The 18,737-nt window shown below is 47.0% G+C and overlaps 1 protein-coding gene across 2 annotated transcripts; it reads left to right on the forward strand.

Annotated features, from left to right (window-relative positions):
* Nucleotides 1–705: 705 nt before the first annotated feature.
* Nucleotides 706–17,147, forward strand: LOC103650329 (uncharacterized). Of its 2 annotated transcripts, XM_008675925.4 has the most exons (15): nt 721–1,101; nt 1,305–1,376; nt 1,516–1,644; nt 1,729–1,802; nt 2,429–2,522; nt 2,788–2,830; nt 3,318–3,380; nt 13,976–14,205; nt 14,769–14,889; nt 14,966–15,063; nt 15,180–15,293; nt 15,500–15,670; nt 15,749–15,892; nt 15,960–16,105; nt 16,516–17,147. In XM_008675925.4, exons 1-15 carry the CDS (start codon nt 794–796, stop codon nt 16,662–16,664), a joined length of 1,956 nt encoding a protein of 651 aa, XP_008674147.1. In that variant the 5' UTR covers nt 721–793; the 3' UTR covers nt 16,665–17,147. The 2 variants fall into 2 exon arrangements, with proteins under 2 accessions (XP_020405844.1, XP_008674147.1); XM_020550255.3 differs by lacking the exons at nt 13,976–14,205; nt 14,769–14,889 and having other exon boundaries at nt 706–1,101.
* Nucleotides 17,148–18,737: the final 1,590 nt, after the last annotated feature.

Consider the following 18,737-nt stretch of genomic DNA (forward strand, 5'->3'; position numbering starts at 1 on the left):
ATCCTATAGCATATTAGCGAATAACTCTTTTAGGCTTAGTTTGCGTAATCTAGTATTGATCCTAATCCACATGTATTGAGATGGATTGGGGTGTAACTTAAACTAATTTACACCCAAATCCACCTCAACACACGTGGATTGGGGTCAATACTAAAGTATCCAAACAAAACTTTAGGATGTTTGGCTTCTACAATATATTTCTGGAGAGATCCCCACACTTAGAATTTTTTTTATATATGGATTTAAATGTACGTTGTAGCTGCTAATCGAGACCGAGGTCAGCTGACCCTATAGATGGCCAATAAGCATGAGGCCCATGAGCCCGACACGAAGCCCGCTGTTTGGGTTCGATCCGAGCCCGACACGGCTCGGTTCTATGTGGGCCCGGTCCGACCAGGCATAAATAAGCGGGCCGGGCCCGGACAGGAAACTAAGCACGGTGGGCTGGCTCGGCACGACCGTTTATCTCTAAGCCCGCCAAACCCGCTTTTTCCACTAAATCGTGCTTACCGGCTCGTTTAGTCCGTTTTTTTCGTGTTTACCGGGCCAATCTGGTCCGTTTACACCCGCTGTGGGCCGGGGTCGGACAGAGAAACAAGTCCGCGTGTTTAAATGAACCCGCCCGATTTTTTAACCGTGGCTGACGGACCGGGTCTAAAATGGGCTGGACCCGGGCGGCCCGTTTGGCAATGACCCTAAGGACTGTAGATTCGCCGGGCGGCCGGTGGCGACCGGCACATCAACATCAGAGAGAGGGTGGAACAGACAGAGAAAGAGGGACTGTGGTGTGCACATGGAGGAGCTCTCCAACAAGGCTCTGGCACCAAGCTTGCTTTCGCTGTGCCTGGATGCGGTAGCTGATCGTCTCATCAGCGACAACGCCGCCGCAGGCGGCGGCGTGGGCCGAACGGGTTCGTCAGGAGGGTGCAGCGGCGGCGGCGGTCTCGCCGGATTCTCGGAAGATGATGGAGGGGAGGCAGACGAGGACCGCCTGCATCCACAGGAGTTGGCGGAGGGGCTTCCCTGGGAGCTTCTCCATCGGCTGGCGTCCCGGCTCCCGCCTGTCGTACTTGAGTCACTCCATCACGCTGCACATGCCCGGTACCCTGCCGGCCTGCCCCTCTCCATTTATGTACCAATTCGTAAACATTAACAGACAACATCACGCCCATTCCTGTGCCCGTTTACCTTCTATTGCTACTCCAATTTCCACATCTTCTGTATCATATGTTCCTTCCTCTGAGAAAATCGTGCATCTTCATAAAGGAAGAGCTAAATGTTATGCTCATTATTTCTCGTTTCAGATACTGTTCTGCTGAAACTACTTCTGGACTTGGAGTGCAAGATGGAGAAAGACGTGGGGTGAAACGTTCAAGGTTTTGCACGCATTCATGCAACAAAAAACGTGTTTTTATAATACTATGTTAATAGTATTGCAATGGAATGAAGACAATAATCGGTAGCACCAACATATGTTTGAATATCTGACCAGACATATATGATGTCTGCTCTCAGGTGTGAAGATTTCAACAGCACTTGGCAGTTGTTGTTCAAACTTCGCTGGCCCCTGGGTGGTAATACTGGACATAATAATTTGGTCACTGTGGATTGGCAGCAAAAGTATTGGGAAAAGCATTTACAAGAGTAAGCTATCAGTGATTGGAATTTATGAATGAAATGCTTTAACCCCTTAAAACACAAATTACCAATCCTTTTTCGCCTCCACAGGTGTTTAAATGAAGCTGCAGAACATGCTTTTCTTCCTTTTTTTTGTGGGAGTATTGGTGAGCTGAGTATATCAGGCTAGTATCCTATATTCCTTCATGACATGTTTATCGTATTGAACATTCATTTGTTACCAACTTGACATTGCTTGGTTGAGTTGAGTAATTTGCTTCTTAGTTTTAGAAAGTAACCTGAATTATTAAAAAAAATTCTTTCGCTAACAATGTGATACCCATTGACTCCCTCCGTTCTGGTGTAGAAGGTGTAACCGTTTTTATTCATGCGTTCCGCAATAGAGGGTCTGGTTCACTTACTCTTTTTTTATGGTCATGCAAACACGCACCATTTATTGCTCCTTCTACCATGCTGCTGCACTGCAGAGGGTCCGTTTGATTGGCCAAGTGTGCCTGGATGAGAGACCACCAAGCTAAATGCAATAATGCATGATTAAAAAGAACAGCAGCATGGCCATCAACATACGGTAAATTAGTTGTTAGATGGTGTAAAAGTGGTTCTTGGTCTTTGCTTGGAAGGAATTACGCCTTCTATAGCAGGAGAGGGAGTACTTTTAAATGACTACTGTTTATAGTTTTGTATAGTATTGGAGAACTGTCATTAGTTACTAGAAATTACCTTCAACTAAAAAAGTGATATCCTATTTACTGCTGCAATAACCTTTCTGTTTTTGTTCATGATTGAGCAGCTAAAATCATGAATTCCATCTACCAGAGCATGGGCACATCTCAACAACATTCAAGATTAGCATATCAATGCAGCAAATTTGGTTGCTATGTGAGGTGCCAGCATACAACGATTGTTGTACATATGCATTTCTTTTTTGACTAACATTTTTTTTTAAAATATTTTCAGCAATACTTGCCAATTATGAATATTCTGTTAATTAAAAATACACATGACATGATTGAGGACCCTGTGATATATGTTGGACTTTATATGTCCTACAATTTTGATGTAACAATGAATCTATGTTGGACTTGCTTGTTTGGTTGTTTGTTATTCGCTTGTAGTTCTTCACTATCAATGTTGCCCCCTATGTTTCAGGAGCTTGAGACTGCAAGGTGTTCTTTGCACTGCAGAAACTTATGTAAGTGCTAAACTGCTGATCCGTTGAATAGTAGCTTAGAGCTCTTTGCATTTATACTCTATTTTCTTTTATATAACTGATGTAAGTTTGTTGTATTAGTTGTGCTCGAGTATGCATCCATGTTCTCATTTTGCCAAATGGTAGTATCTATATAAAAGGGGCAGACCTAGTGCCGAAAGCTCCCACATGAGTGGGGTCCTAGGAAGGGATAAGCCGAGGCATGTCCCCCCCCCCCCCCCCCCCCCCCCACAAATGTGGAGGGTCTGCTTCAGACGCGCAATGGTGACTCAACAAGACAGCTATCACCATTGCAGCAAGCCTACCCTTCCAAATGGAAGTATCTATATCATCTGCGTAGTTATATTTGCATATGGTTCCATAATACATTTATTATCCTTGTCATCACATATCTGTTGTATTATGATGTTTTGATGTTCATATGATTGTATGTTGAATTGTTGACTGTGGGGTATCCTTTGTTTCTCAGGTCTTGTTGCAACAATGCAAGCTGGAAAGATTAATGTTCATAAGAATTATATCAGACCTAGAGGTAATGTTAAGGGTGTGTTTGGTAACGATCTAGATTCTCGTAGAAACGTTACAAATCTTGATTCTCTCAAGAAACGTTTCTGGTGATGAATCAGAATCACTTCTTCAAACCGTTAGCCTAATAGACTAGATTCCAATTGAAAAATATTTTTTCTTTAAAAATCATATAGATAAAAATATCCTTAAATAATTTAGCACCTTTTGTGGGCGAAGATGTCATCAATACAGCACCAGACGTGCATTGGGTGGCATGCAAGGAAGGCCAACGTGTGTGTGCATTGTGCCTATAAAGGACAGGGTGCTGTGCGGTGTGATAAGGGGTGATTAGTGTTGCCGGGTCGTTAGTGTATGCTTTGTGTTGAGAATGAAACAATACGAGTGGTGTGTGCGCACTGGTGTGCAACACATAAATTCCTTGTGTTCTTCTTCCTCACTGAGTTGTGCTTCATGTGTGCGTGTTCCAAAGAAGAGACAGAGAGGGACTGGGCCAGCAAGCAGCAGCTTGGAGTGCCCTCATCTTGCATCACAGGGAATTTGAACATGTTACTAACCTTGGGATTGATAATGGATAATTAGTCCCTAAGGACTGTAGGTAATATATATAGCCAGTAGGCCTGGGCCTAATGGGCCTTAACACCCCTCCTCAAACTCAAGGTGGAAATGGAGGATCTGAAGCTTTGAGTTTGATCAAGTGAAACTGATGTTGAGCTCTTGTTTGTGCTTTGGTGAAGAAATCTGCCAATTGATATTCTGAGGGCACATATTGAAGATCAATAGTCTTCTGTTGACAATGGGATCGAGTAAAGGATGCATCAACACCTATGTGTTTAGTAAGTTCATGCTTCACTGGATCATGAGCAATCTGTATAGCGCTCAAGTTATCACATAACAGAGGTGTAGAAGTGTCACAAGAGACGCCAAGATCAGCCAAGAGCCAGCGCAACCAAATAATTTCAGCAGTGGTAGTAGCAACTGCCCGAAGTTCGGCTTCAGCACTAGAACGTGATATGGCCGCTTGCTTCTTGGATTTCCATGCAATGGGAGATGATCCAAGGAGAATACAGTAACCTGTAGTAGAACAACGATCAACAGGATCACTTGCCCAAGTGGCATCTGAATACGCATGAAGCTGAAGTGGGCTATCTGAAGCATAGAGTAAACATCTGGATCTTGTCGCACGTAAATATCGAAGCACACGAAGCAAATGACCATAATGAACTGAAGTAGGTGTTGATACAAATTGGCTCAACATATGAACAACATGAACAATATCAGGTCTGGTGATGGTGAGATAAACAAGACTACCCACAATGTGACGATACCGAGTTGGATCTGCTAGTGGTGTCCCATCCTTCGGACGAAGTTTTAAATGAATATCCATCGGTGTTGCAACAGTGCGTGTATCAGTAAGTCCAGAGCGATCAAGAAGATCTTGTATATATTTGGATTGAGACAGATAAAAGCCTTTTTGAGTCTGCTGAACTTCAATGCCCAAGAAATAGTTAAGCGGTCCCAAATCAGACATCTGAAATTCCTTACTGAGATGCTGCTTGACATGAGAAATATGTTCTGAGTTGTCACCGGTAATCAGCATATCATCCACATATAATAGTAGTAAAGTGCGGCCTTTTGGAGAAACATGAACAAACAATGCAGGATCATGTTCACTAGAAGAAAAACCAGCAGCTGTGATGACAGAGATGAATCGCTCAAACCAAGCACGAGGAGCTTGTTTCAGCCCATACAGTGCGCGACGAAGACGACAAACATGCCCTGAGGGAGTATCAACCCCTGGAGGAGGATGCATATAAACTTCTTGTAGATCACCATTAAGAAAAGCATTCTTGACATCCATCTGGAAGATAGTCCAAGAAGATGAGGCTGCAACTGCAATCAAGGTTTGAACAGTGGTCATATGCGCAACAGGTGCAAAAGTCTCATCATAATCAAGTCCTTGAGTCTGTTGAAAACCACGGGCCACAAGACGAGCTTTATACCTCTCAATGGAACCATCTGATTTTGTCTTAACTTTGAAGACCCACTTACATGTGATAGGGACAACATGCGAGGGTAAATGAACAATATCCCATGTACAAGTGCGTTCAAGAGCAGCCAATTCATCAATCATAGCTAGCTGCCACTCAAGAATCCCAGAAGCTTCCTGATATGTAGTGGGTTCAACGATGGCCACACCAGCCCGTGGAAAACCATAGCGATTTGGAGGTTCAATGGTACCACGGTCACGAAGATGGTATCCCTGATTAAAAACATCATTAGACTCATTATTGTTAGTACAAGAATCAGGTACAGGATCAGTATCAGGACCAGCCGTAGGAATAGAGTGGGAACGACGAATGTAGGTTTGGATGATAGGTGGTTTGGAAGAGTAAGAGGTGGATGACGTGGAGGTGGAAGGTGGTGTGATGGGAATGAGAACATCAGATGTGGATGTAGAGGATGATAGTTCAGATGCAGGAATGGAAGGAAGACACATGAAAGAAGTAGATTCTGTGGGATAATAGGTGGAGTGAGTAGACTGGTTGTGAAAGAAGGGGCGATTTTCATTGAAACTCATGTCTCTAGAAATGCGAATACGACGAGTAGATGGATCATAACAACGATAGCCTCTGTGTTCAGGACTGTATCCAAGGAATACACACTCTACAGATTGAGCAGTCAATTTAGTCCGCTCACGTGGTGGTAACAAGACATAGCATATGCATCCAAACACATGAAGATGATCATATCGTGGAGGAGTCCCAAAAAGAACTTCACCTGGTGATTTACCAGAAAGTTTAGATGAAGGTTGTCTATTAATGAGATACACGACAGTGGAAACAGCTTCACTCCAAAAGTGTGAAGGCACAAAAGAAGATATCAAAAGAGTACGAACACTCTCAATAATATGACGGTGTTTGCGTTCAGCAACACCATTTTGAGCATGAGCACCAGGACAAGAAAGTTGAGCTAGAGTACCCTCTATGGTCAATATCTGGCGAAAATTATCAGATAGGAATTCACCACCAGAATCTGAACGAAAAATTTTAATAGTAGCAGAAAACTGGGTGTGAACCATGCGAGTGAAGGACTTGTAAATAGAAGGCAATTCCGAGCGGCGTTTCATGAAGTAAATCCAAGTATAACGAGAATGATCATCAATAAAAATAACATAATATTTATGACCACCTTTAGAAACAAACGGAGCTGGACCCCAAACATCAGAGTGAATTAGATCAAAAGGTTTAGCAGAATGGGAATTACTAGTAAAATATGGAAGCTGTATTTGTTTTCCAAGATGACAACCTTTACAACGAAAACTAGACTCAACATGAGTAGAGCATAAACATCCTGACTTTATTAGAGTAGACAGACGGGATCCACATAAGTGACCCAGACGATGATGCCACTGGGCGAACGACGTCGTGGGGCCCGAAGTAGCGAGCACGTGAGGTGTAGTGGTAGGGGATGAAGGAAGACACAAATGGTCCAAGATGTAGAGGTGAGGCGAAGATTTACGGCGATGGCCAGTCCCAATCACATCCCCTGTTTTACGATCCTGTACAAAACAAGATGAGTCATCAAATCCAACAAAACAATTGTGATCGGTAATTTGACCTACTGATAGTAGATCCATGGATAACTGAGGTACAAAAAATATATTTGGGACAGTAAAAGTTGGATCAGAAAGAGAACCCTTGTGGGTGACATGACATAATGTACCATCAGCAGTCTGAACAGAAGTGCCCTCGGTGACAGGTGTAGTAGACACCAGCCGTGACTGATCAGATGTCACATGAAAGGAAGCTCCAGAATCAAGAACCCAAGATGATGACAAAGCACCAGCAGATGAAGTAGCAGCAATTGCAACTGAGCCTCTAGGAGATGGTCCTGTATTACGACCACGAGTAGCACGACGGACACGAAAATCAGCCAGCTTCTCTGGAAACTTAGCAAAGCAGTTCTCAGACCGATGAGTGGTCTTTTTGCAGTGTTCACAAGGCTGAAAGGAGGTGTTCCTAGACCTCTGAGCAGCAGCCAACACACTGTGAGAACTCACACAAGTAATAGAGGACATGGACTTCAGACGAGTCTCTTCAGCAAGCAATTCGGACAATGCCTGAGCCATGGTGAGAGTATCCGAACTGTGAAGCAGCCTTGCACGAAGGGAATCAAATTCATGTCGAACTCCCATAACAAATCTGTAGGTAAAGAACTTCTCAATGAACTTGTGAGCTGGACAAGGCACAGTTGTACAAGCGGGCACCATGGAGGTCAATGCACTCATAAGACGATCAAAGGCGTAATAATATTCATCAATGGACATATCATGTTGCTCAATCACATGAGTCTGCTGCATAAGGGTATGTAAAAGAGCACCGCTATCCTGAACAAATCGATCCTTCAGATGTGACCAGATAGCCTTAGCCGTGGTAAATTTGGACAAACTCATAATCATAGTGGGTTTAGTGTTGTTGACCATTGCAGCCATTACCTTGCCATCATTGATCTGCCAACTCTTGATTGCAGCAGCATTGCTTCTATCAGCTGCTAAAACTGGAGAATCTTCAGTCAAATGAAATAGTAACCCGTGACCTCTTAGTGCAGTCTAGACACAAAAAGCCCATTCTGGGTAATTCTGCCCATCAAGCACAATGTTGACAACAATAGCGTTGGCCGACATAATGTAGAGTAATAAAACACTGAAGACTAACAGCTGAAAGGTACCTACGTGGGCAGACACCAGCAGAAAATGATGTGAAGAGGAGATAACCAGTGGTGCGACCTGAAGAGTAGAAAACCGGTGATGCGTGCTGACTGTCCGCAGCGGCAGCTAGCGTCGTGTGGCGGCAGGGACTGCACGCACGACAGACGCAGAGAGGTGACGCACAGGGACCGCGCGCAGAGGGCGCAGTCGGCTGACGAAGACGGCGGGTGGTGCGTGCTGACTGCCCGCGGCGGCAGAACTGCACGCAGAGGGCCCTCGCAGACGTCCCCGCGCGACCCGCGCACGGAAGCCGGCGGACAGTGGCGCGGCCCGTACACGGAGGCCGGCTGATGGCAGCGCGGCCCACACAGGGAGGCTGGCGGACAGTTGCGCGGCCCGCACACGATGAAGGGTGGCGGCGGCGCGACCCGCACACGCGCGGCCCACACACGGAGGAAGTGCGGCGGCGGCGCGACCCGCACACGATGAAGGGCGGCGGCGGCACGACCCGCACACGGAAGAAGAACGACGACAGCGGACTGCTGAAGAATGGCGACACGATGCAGACGACGCGCCGGCGGTCCGCGACGGCGGCTGCAGCAGGGGAGATCCGGGACGCCGTGACGGAGGATGGGGGAGGTCCGAGCCACGATGTCATGTACGGTAAGTCGTACACAAGGCGCGGGCGTGCGCGCGATATCCGGCGGGCAGCAGATCGCGCGGCCAGGGAGCGCGCCAGGGATGCTACAGCGCCACAGATGGCAGGCGCCCAAGTTTAGGAAAGCACCACTTATGGCAAGGGATAAGTAGGAAAGTAGCAATTTGGCACTTATGGCAAGGAATAAATAGGAAAGTAGCACTTATGACAAGGAATAATTAGGAAAGTAGCATTTTGGCAAGAAGGATAATTAGGGAGCTTGCTCCATTTGTGTGGCCGCCGGCCTTATATATTCTCAGGTGCTCAGCACCGTTGAAGGCAATAAAGAATCAAGTCATCTCCTCTCTCCCTCTCTCAAGCCTGCGACTAGGAAGAATACTCCTACCGGAGAAGACGACCGAGGGCTACGAGCTACGTAGCCGAGGCCCGACGAGTCAAGGGTTCGACGCTCTTGACAGCTTTATGTTTGGCACGTGCCGCACGCCCTGACGAATTCCTACACAACACGACGCATGTTGGGAAAATGAAAGTCCCGTCTTAGTCGATGTAGGGTGCGGTGGACGCCTTCGTGGCCGTCGTCGTGAACAGCGGTCACGATCTCCCGTAGTAGTGGTGAAGTGGCTGGGATATAGAGGCGCCCCTCCATGGCGATCATTCCACCCACGATGGACCATGGTGCCGCGCGCGTGCCTGCGCGGATCTCTTCGTAGATGGCGACGAGGGCCGGATCCGTAGCCTGTGCCTGGCGCAGGCGCCCGACGAAGTCGAAACGGGGTGCTGAAATGGCCATCAGTGTGCCCTCGTCAGGGTCCCTCCTGGATAGAGCGTCGGCGACAGTGTTCGTGGCGCCCGAGCGGTATTCAACCGTAAAGTCGAATCCCAGGAGTTTGCCCACCCAATGGTGTTGGGGAATCGTGGCCAACCTCTGGTCAAGGAGATACTTGAGACTGAAGTGATCCGTCTTGACGATGAAGTGTCGTCCCCATAGGTACGACCGCCAGTGCCGGACGGCCTGGACCAGGCCGATAAGTTCGCGCTCGTAGGCGGCGAGGGCGCGGTGGTGGGGTGCGATAGGTCGGCTGAAGAACGCGACCGGGTGTCCCTCCTGGACGAGCACCCCACCGAAGCCTGTGGAGGATGCATCGCACTCCACCACGAACCGCTTGCCGAAGTCTGGCATGGCGAGGACAGGAGCGGACGACACGGCTGCCTTGAGCGCCGTAAAGGCAGTCATGGCCGCGTCATCCCAGACGAAGCCATCCTTCTTGAGGAGGGCCGTTAAGGGGGCAGCCACCGTGCCATAGTTGTGGACGAAGTGGCGGTAGTACCCGGCGAGGCCGAGGAACCCTCGAATGGCCCGGACCGAGCGCGGCGGCGGCCAGTCGTGAATGGCAGCCACCTTGGCCGGGTCCATGGCCACCCCTGCGGCCGAGATGATGTGGCCAAGGTAGGCGACAGATGGTGCGCCGAAAGAACACTTCGAGCGCTTGATGAACAGCTGATGGCGTTGTAGCTCATCGAGGACGACCCGTAGATGGCGGAGGTGATCGGCCCACGTGCTGCTGTAAATTAGGATGTCATCAAAGAATACCAGGACGAACCGTCGGAGGAATGGTCGGAGCACGTCATTCATCAGGGCCTGGAACATGGCGGGGGCGTTGCAGAGCCCGAACGCCATCACGAGGAACTCGTACAAGCCGTCGTGTGTGCGGAACGCGGTCTTGTGCACGTCCTCTGGCCGCATCCGGACCTGGTGATAGCCCGACCGTAGATCCAGTTTGGTGAAGAATTTGGCGCCGTGGAGCTCGTCGAGAAGCTCCTCCACGACCGGGATGGGGAACACGTCTTTGATGGTGAGGGCGTTCAGGGCCCGGTAGTCGACGCAGAAGCGCCACGAGCCATCGGGCTTCTTTACCAGGAGCACGGGCGACGAGAATGGGGAGTCGTTGCGTCGCACGATCCCCTGGTCAATCATGGCGGTGCACTGCCGCTTCAGCTCGTCCTTGTGTGCAGCCGGGTAGCGGTACGATTGGACAGCCACCGGCGACGCATCGGGCTTGAGGAGGATGCGATGATCATGGGCGCGCTTGGGGGGCAAACCCATCGGAGCTGCGAAGAGCCCCCCGAACGAGGCGAGGAGGGCCTCTAGTAGGGCGTCCGTCCTGTTGGTGGCGCGCAACGCTGGCTCCTTGGGGCTGGGCATGCCCGTCCAGGAGATGGAGCGCCCCTGGCGCTGGAACGTCATGCGGCGATTGGCGAGGTTCCACACGATTGGCCCCAACGCCCCAAGCCATCGTGTGCCGAGGACGACGTCGTACCCGGCCAAAGGCATGACGAAGAGGTCAGCCTGGTAGAGTTCGCCCTCGACGTGGAGCAGCGCATTGCGAAGAACGCCCGCGCAGGTGATCCGTTCGCCGTTGGCCACCATGGCCGTGAGGCGGGGTCGGCGCTGGATGGGGATGCCAGACTGGTGCGCCGCCGCCGCGGATATAAAATTGTGGGTGCTTCTCGAGTCGAGCAGTGCCACCAGGGAGACCGGACCGAGGGTGACGGCGATCTGCATGGTGTCCCCTGGCGCGACCCCGACCACGGCCTGGAGGGAGAAACAGGGAGCGTCGATCTCCACGGCTCCCGTTTCCGCCTCGGCCTCCTCAATTTCGACGCCATCCAAGAAGAAAATGTGCCTACAAAAACGGTTGTGGCCACGAGAATATTTCTCGTTACAATTAAAACACAGGCCTTGGCGGCGCCGATCCGCCATCTCCTCTGGAGATAAGCGCCTGGAGCCGTCGCCACGGCCCATTGCTGCGCCCAGTGGCGGCGCTGGAAACGCCAGGGGGGCCTGTGGCGCCTGGGGCGCTGGCCGCGGTGGTGGCGGCGGTAGGAGGCCGCGCGGCCCTGTCTTGGCTGGTGCTTGGATCTTGGCGAGCTCCATCTGCTCCACCTGCCGCGCTAGGCTCATAGCGGTGTTGAGGTTGCCGGGGTTGAGTATCCGCACTGCGTGGCTGAGCGGTGGCAGCAAGCCGCCGGTGTAGAGTTGGACGCGTTGCTCCTCCGCCATTCTGCCAGCACGGGTAGGAGCTCCTGGAATCGGTTGGAGTACTCCTCGACCGTGCCGGTGCGTCGGCACTCGGTGAGCTCGAAGAACGGCGCTGAACGGAGGGCTGGCCCGAAGCACAGGTTGAGCAGTTCCTTGAATCTGCTCCAGGACGGGGTGCCCTCGTCTTCCTGTAGTTGTATGTACCAGTGCTGTGCGATGCCCTCAAGGTTATACGAGGCCATCCACACTTGCTCCTCCACCATCGTACGCTGCTGTCGAAAATACGACTCACATTTGTTGATGAAGAGGGGATCGGTCTTGCCATCAAACCGTGGAAAGTCCCATTTCTGGAACCTTGGCGGGCGATCGATGTTGCGATGACGCTCGGGCTGGGCGCCGCTTGAGGATGAGGAATCGGACTTCTCCTTCAGCCTGGTGATGTCGGCCTACATGGCCTTCATCATCTCGATGACGTCGGCTAAAGTGGGCTCGGCCATGTTGATGGAGGGTGGCGAACCGTTGGTGGACGTGGTCGGGGATGGTGGTGTGGTGAGTGGATCGATGGGTAGGACTGGGTGAGGCGAGGATCTCCGGACTCGGGATACCAAGCTGTTCATGTCCTCCGCCTTCCACCCACAAACCGACGGCCAATCGGAGGCAGCCAACCGCGTCATCGTTATGTACCTCCACTGCTTCACCGGCGATCGACCCCGACAGTGGCTCCGGTGGCTTCCATGGGCGGAGTACACCTACAACACGGCCTACCAGTCCTCACTCCGCGAGACGCCGTTCCGGGTGGTCTACGGCCGCGACCCACCGACCATCCGGTCCTATGAGCCGGGTGATGCACGTGTGCCCGCGGTGGCGCAGGAGAGGGAGGCACGGACCGCCTTCCTCGACGACGTTCGTTACCGTCTCCATCAGGCGCAAGAGTCTCAGAAACGCGCCTACGATCAACATCACAGGCAGGTCCTCTACAACGTAGGTGACTGGGCCCTTCTTCGTCTTCGCCAAAGGCCATCGGCATCTCTACCACGTTCACCCACTGGCAAGCTGAAATCCCGCTACGTCGGCCCCTACCGTGTCGAGGAAATCATCAACGACGCGGCCGTACGCCTGCAGCTCCCGTCCGACGCCAGAATTCACGACGTCTTCCATGTGGGCGTCCTTAAGAAATTCGTTGGGGCGCCACCAACTGAACCACCTGCGCTACCGGCCACACTCAACGGCGCAGCGGTGTCCACACCTTCCCGTGTCCTGGCGGGTCGCCTGGCTCGCGGCATCAAACAAGTTCTGGTACAGTGGCACGACGAACTAGTAGCGTCTGCGACCTGGGAGGATTTCGAGGACTTCAGGGCCAGTTTCCCAGCTTTCCAGCTCGAGGACGAGCTGACTTTCGAGGACGGGAGACGCGAGATCCCAGCCGTGACGGCGGCTAGGGCAGGGTACAGCCACGACGGCGGCTAGGGTGGGTAACAGGCGCGACGGCGGCTAAGAAATTAGGGTTTAGGGTTTCGTAACCTGCTCTGTTCAGCCAGTAGGCCTGGGCCTAATGGGCCTTAACAGAACAGAGCCCTTTTGATTTCCTCTTCCTGTCACTCTTCCCTTGGGCCCGATCCCACTTGAGTCACTTTTGGCGCAACACTCCTGAATTGCTACCTTTACCTTGATGCAAGGCTGCATCAGTACCCTATTTCATCACCGCAGATGCTTGGAAACGCCATGGTGAAACGCTTCTGTTCATCGACGTGGAATCTCGACCTGCACAAGTACGAGCAAACCTCCCCCAAATGCCAAAAGGAACTAACAAGACCGAAATCAGGGGCAATTACCTCCATCCACCAAGTTGCTCAAGCTGTTCAGCGTCATCACCCGCACAGGATTCCCTGCTTTCTGTCGAGCCGTTGCCAGAGAAGCAGCCTCGCTGCCATGTTCGTCAGGAACCAGAGAAAATAAAAAACAACGATTTTACCATCTTTGCCAAAAAGAAGTAATAATTTCCCAGTTTTATTTTTGCATGTTCTGTTTAAGTTTGAATATTAAAACAAACTGATATTGTTAGTCATTAACTTGTGTCAGTAGAACCAGTCTGCATGAGATCGAGTTGTCCATGTGTGCTCTTTTTAGTGGGATGATAGTAAGTCAGCAATGGTTCATTGGGTTTTGAAGTTTCTTCTGAATTTTCATTGACAGGTTAATGGTGCATGTTTGCTTCTGAGCTGGCATGCAGAGACACTGCTTTCTCTTGAATTCATCCATTGTCAGCTTTATCCTACCGTCATGGATAAAATTTGCATGAGTGTGTACCTGAAGGGATCTCAAAGCCATGGAATCCAACAATTTAGTATTAAGTCGTCACAAATCTGTGAAACCAAGCCTCTGACCATCTCTTCTGGTCTGTTCAAAATTTTGTCATCTGGCAAGTAAGCTGCATGCCCTTCAATATTCACAATTGAAATATTATGGATTGAAAAACAAATGAACCATACTTTTAGTTTATTTTTTCTACTTCTACAGAAGCATCCCATTAGTATTAATCACGGGGTATTGATCATTTATGTGTTTCTGAATAGTTTTACTTATATGCATTTGTCATATCGATACTTTTTTTTTGGGAAAACGCAGGAGAACTGCGCCTCAATATATTAAGAAGAAGAGATAAATCCAGATCAAAGAGATCTGGACAAATTACAAGGCCTCCTCATGGGGGCCAGAAACACAGCAAACTGAAAAAATCCATCAAACTAAACAACTCCCTAGTCTCCAGGAATTAGGGCAGCAAGGTATGAAAGACCCTTAGCCCCAGCCATCTCCCAAGACTGCCTCTCCTCCCTGGCTAAATTAATGGACAGATCTAAACTAGGAGTACAACCATCAAAAACACAACTATTACCATCAAAGACACAACTGTTAAGTCATATCGATACTTTATAGTCCATTTCAATGTGAAACATTTAAACACCGTTCAATCCTTACAATTGTTCAGGTCGTTGCACCTGCTGTCACTTCGTGATATTAAGATGCAGTCACCATTTGCTCGGATGATTATTCACACTCTTCTCGAGTCGTCATGTGATTTACACACACTTGAGATATCAGAAAACAATGTGGGTTGACATGAAAAATATATTCTTAATTTCCTTTTACTTATTTTCTATCTGGTAAATTGGTTGTTTTTTGTAGATTGCTGGCTGGCTTTCGGAATTGAACAAATGTTCTACAAACTTATTAGCGCTGAAATCAGATATTTTTATGAACTCCCTGTCTGTTCTTAACCTGAGGTATTACTTTGTACCTAGCATAACCTAGCTGTTCAAGAAACTTCTGTAGCAGGTTATTTTCAGAATTTCTGTGGCCTAATTGTGTGTTTCACATTTCTTGATTCTTATCATTCCAGGGAAAATAATTTGCAAAAGGATGATGTTGTAGATCTTCACAAAATTCTAATAAAAATGCCTAACTTAAGAGATTTAGATATAAGTGGCAATCCAGTCATGGATGAAGGTATCAGGTACTAGCTGACTTAACAGAATATCCATCAGTATTCTACAATGATCAATACAGGCTGTCCAATTGTTTTTTCATGTCTGTGTTCGGTTGCCTTCAATTTTGTTGCATATGCACAGTACTTCTGAATATTTGTGAATAATTGTTGCCTCAGCCAAGCTGTCTATTGTTGATTTACTGAAGCACTCACCAGTTTCTCTTAAATTGCAGATCATTGATCCCTTTCATTTCATGGTCTATTCAAAAGGAAAATCCACTTCTGAGATTAACAGTTGAGAACTGTGAGTTGTCCAGTATTGGTGTGATTATACTTCTGGAGTGCCTCACAAATGCGAAGCAACTCCTTGATGTGCTATCTATTGCAGACAATCATCTAGGGAGGTGAGTTGTATGTCTTTTCATGCATTTTGTTCTGCTGTGCTGTATTAAGTCAACATATTAATTGAAATGCGATTGCAGTTCTGTGGCAGCTGCATTGGCCAGATTCTTGGGTTCACATGTACGGGCTTTAAATGCTACAGATATCGGCTTGGGAACAGTAGGCTTCCAAATACTTGAGGAAACATTGCCAACAGAAGTAGCTCTTTCCCACATCAACATCAGGTAGAACCAAGCACTTCCACTCAGCATAGATGTCTGTTTCCTCACTGACATTATTTATATTTTGTAGTAAGAATCGTGGTGGGATCAGAGCAGCATATTTTGTTTCCAGATTAATATGTCGAGCACCAGACCTTGTCTCAGTCAATGCAGCAGGGAACCTTTTACCACCTGAATCATTGGAAGTCATCTGTAACTCCTTGAAGCAAGGGACTTGTAAGAAATAAATGCTTTACCAAATTCACCTTTACTTCTTTTGCCTAACGCTTTACCAAATTCACCTTTACTTCTTTTGCATTAGGAAAATCCATACATGTAGGAATAAAAACTGATTGTATAAAATGGGCTTGTATGGACATGAATGTGTACCTTTTCTTTTTCTCATATTCAGAGTTAGATATGGACCCAGACAGTTTTGGGTATGCTTGGATATTGATACCCATCCCATATAATGTATATGATATTTGACTAAGTTTTCAGATTCAAATGTGATAGTCTGGATTTAGACGCGGATTATTCATTTATTATTTGAATCCCTTTTGAACTGATGGATATCAGGAAATATCCTTCCTGTTTTCAACCGTACATACAGGCACCAGCTGATCTCTAGTCTTTCTTTGTTTTAGGTAATTTGGAGCGAGTGGACCTGACTGGCAACATGCATTTATCAAGCAATATTTTTCCTGCATTCCTTGAATTCAAGAAGCATGGAAAGCCAATTCTGGTAGTACCACCAAACTTGAGCACTTCTGCTCCATATGATGATGACCCATGACTACTATGTACCGTATAAGCCCTAGTGCTGCTCAAGTCACTTCAGTTGGAACTAAATAAATAGTGATAGTATTTTTTTGGATCATTCCCAAGAATCCTAACCACTAGATCAAAACACAACACAAATTGTACATCTGTTTAGATTCGACACGGCTTTCGTCGGTGAAGCTTTGCGCTAGGGCAGCGACGGTCGGGAAAGCGAGCTTGATGTCGACGGTGGACTTTCTGTTGCTGACAGACTTCCCTCTAGATCGGTTAAGGTTTGAGGTGGAGATCGAAAATGATTGTGAATCTTGTACCTTTAGGTGTCGGCCTCCACCTCTTTATTTATAGGGCTACGCAACAGATGCTCAACAACCTTGATGCTCTCGATCAGGGCGTGAGGTCAGGGGTCTAGTTTTCGGTTGGGTCAAGTTGGGTCAACTAGTGGAGATCAATTCTAACATTTTCCCCTTTAATCTCATTTTATACCTTCAGCTTTATACCTTTAATTTTTTTGATATTCCATTATAGATAAGTGCATAGAGCATGTTTCATCGTCACGATTAATCACCGATAGACTTAGCAACTACAGTACATATCTCTATCCTGAAATAGATTCTTTAACTTTGGGCCTTTTATTGTTCGGAAAACATAGGCTATACTATAAACCCATGTCGATTGTGTGTTTTCTGAACGCACTGGTTGGTTAGTCTTTAGTAAGCGGATCTGCAAGCACTTGCCTATTACATATATGTTCAATACTTTGGTATGATTCTAGGCTTTTTTCTTTACAACATATAACTTTGTATCAATGTGTTTGGTTGCACACTTGACCTGTTGTCATAGGAGTGAACTATCTGAAATTTCCATTAACCATTTGCATCTCCCTTAGCCTCATATTATGATATATCACTTATTTGCATCACAATGATAATAACTGTTTGTTTGAAGCTTTTCGACACAAAAACTCAAACTGTGAACGTTATTGACAATTATGGATGTCACTACATATTTCATAAGATTCTACCTTTATACTCACAATCTTTGAGAGCACTAGTTATTTCTTTTTAGCATGAGACCAACATTCGTAACTCCCTTATATTTAGACTGGACTACCAAAATAACTCGGAAACGTGAACTATGTTAGGGTAATACCATACTTGTGCATTCATTGAACTTTCAACAGCTTAAGCATATGATATCATATTAATTTATTCTATTCCAAATTGTCTCTTGCAACATTAAAGTTTCCAAATCCATTACCCTTGATTACAAGAACAAGCGTAGGTTTTCTCGCATGCATACTTCATTTCTTTAGAACCTTTTTGAGCATGCCTATGCGATAATCCTAATACCCCTTTTTATTTCTATCTCGGTGAATCTCAATTCTTAGAACAAAATACACTTTACTGAGACTAATTTCATTTAATCTTAAGGACAAGAACTTTTTAACAGTAGATTGACATATCACTACTAACAAATAAGGTGTCATCCATATAACCAGAATTAGGGAATGAATTTCCAATTCTATAACTTTGCACAAATTCAATTGGCCTCTCATTCTCTTTAATCTAAACATTCAACAACTTTAAATGCTACTTTCTAGAGACTTACTCTAATCTGTAAATGATTTTTAGGTGCCCTTATGTACTTTTACTTCCATAGCAAAACATTTCACTTATGCCATATAATCGTTTCATACAAATCCCATTACGGAAAGTCATATTTACTTTTAACTAATGTAACTCAGATCATGGTGTGCTACTAGCATTCATTAATCTATTCATTCTTTTTTGCGTAAAAACTTTCCATTCAAGTTGCACTTTTCATCTTTACATATTTCCTTTAGAGTCACATTTCATCTTGTATACCCTTTATATCCTACTGTTTTGGCTCCATTAGGAATTATTTCAAAGTCTCAAACATCATTGGTAATCAGTGATTCTTTCGCTAATTAGACGAGCGAGCGCCTCCATAGCTTCCTTAAATGAAGTGGGATTGCCCTCCAACTGAATTTCACTAATATAGACTTTGTACTCATAAAAATATTTGATTTCCTTATTCTTTAATACCATTTAGGCCTCAGCTATTG

The sequence above is a fragment of the Zea mays genome, chromosome 3 (genome assembly GCF_902167145.1).
Source record: "Zea mays cultivar B73 chromosome 3, Zm-B73-REFERENCE-NAM-5.0, whole genome shotgun sequence".
NCBI lineage: Eukaryota > Viridiplantae > Streptophyta > Magnoliopsida > Poales > Poaceae > Zea > Zea mays.

Excerpts from the sequence above, each read along its gene's own strand:
- LOC103650329 (XM_008675925.4), top strand. The coding sequence starts at position 794 with ATGGAGGAGCTCTCCAACAAGGCTCTGGCACCAAGCTTGCTTTCGCTG. Across the intron at positions 2,831-3,317 it reads TTTGCACTGCAGAAACTTAT|GTCTTGTTGCAACAATGCAA; the intron begins GTAAGTGCTAAA and ends TTTGTTTCTCAG. Across the intron at positions 15,893-15,959 it reads CTTTCCCACATCAACATCAG|TAAGAATCGTGGTGGGATCA; the intron begins GTAGAACCAAGC and ends TATATTTTGTAG.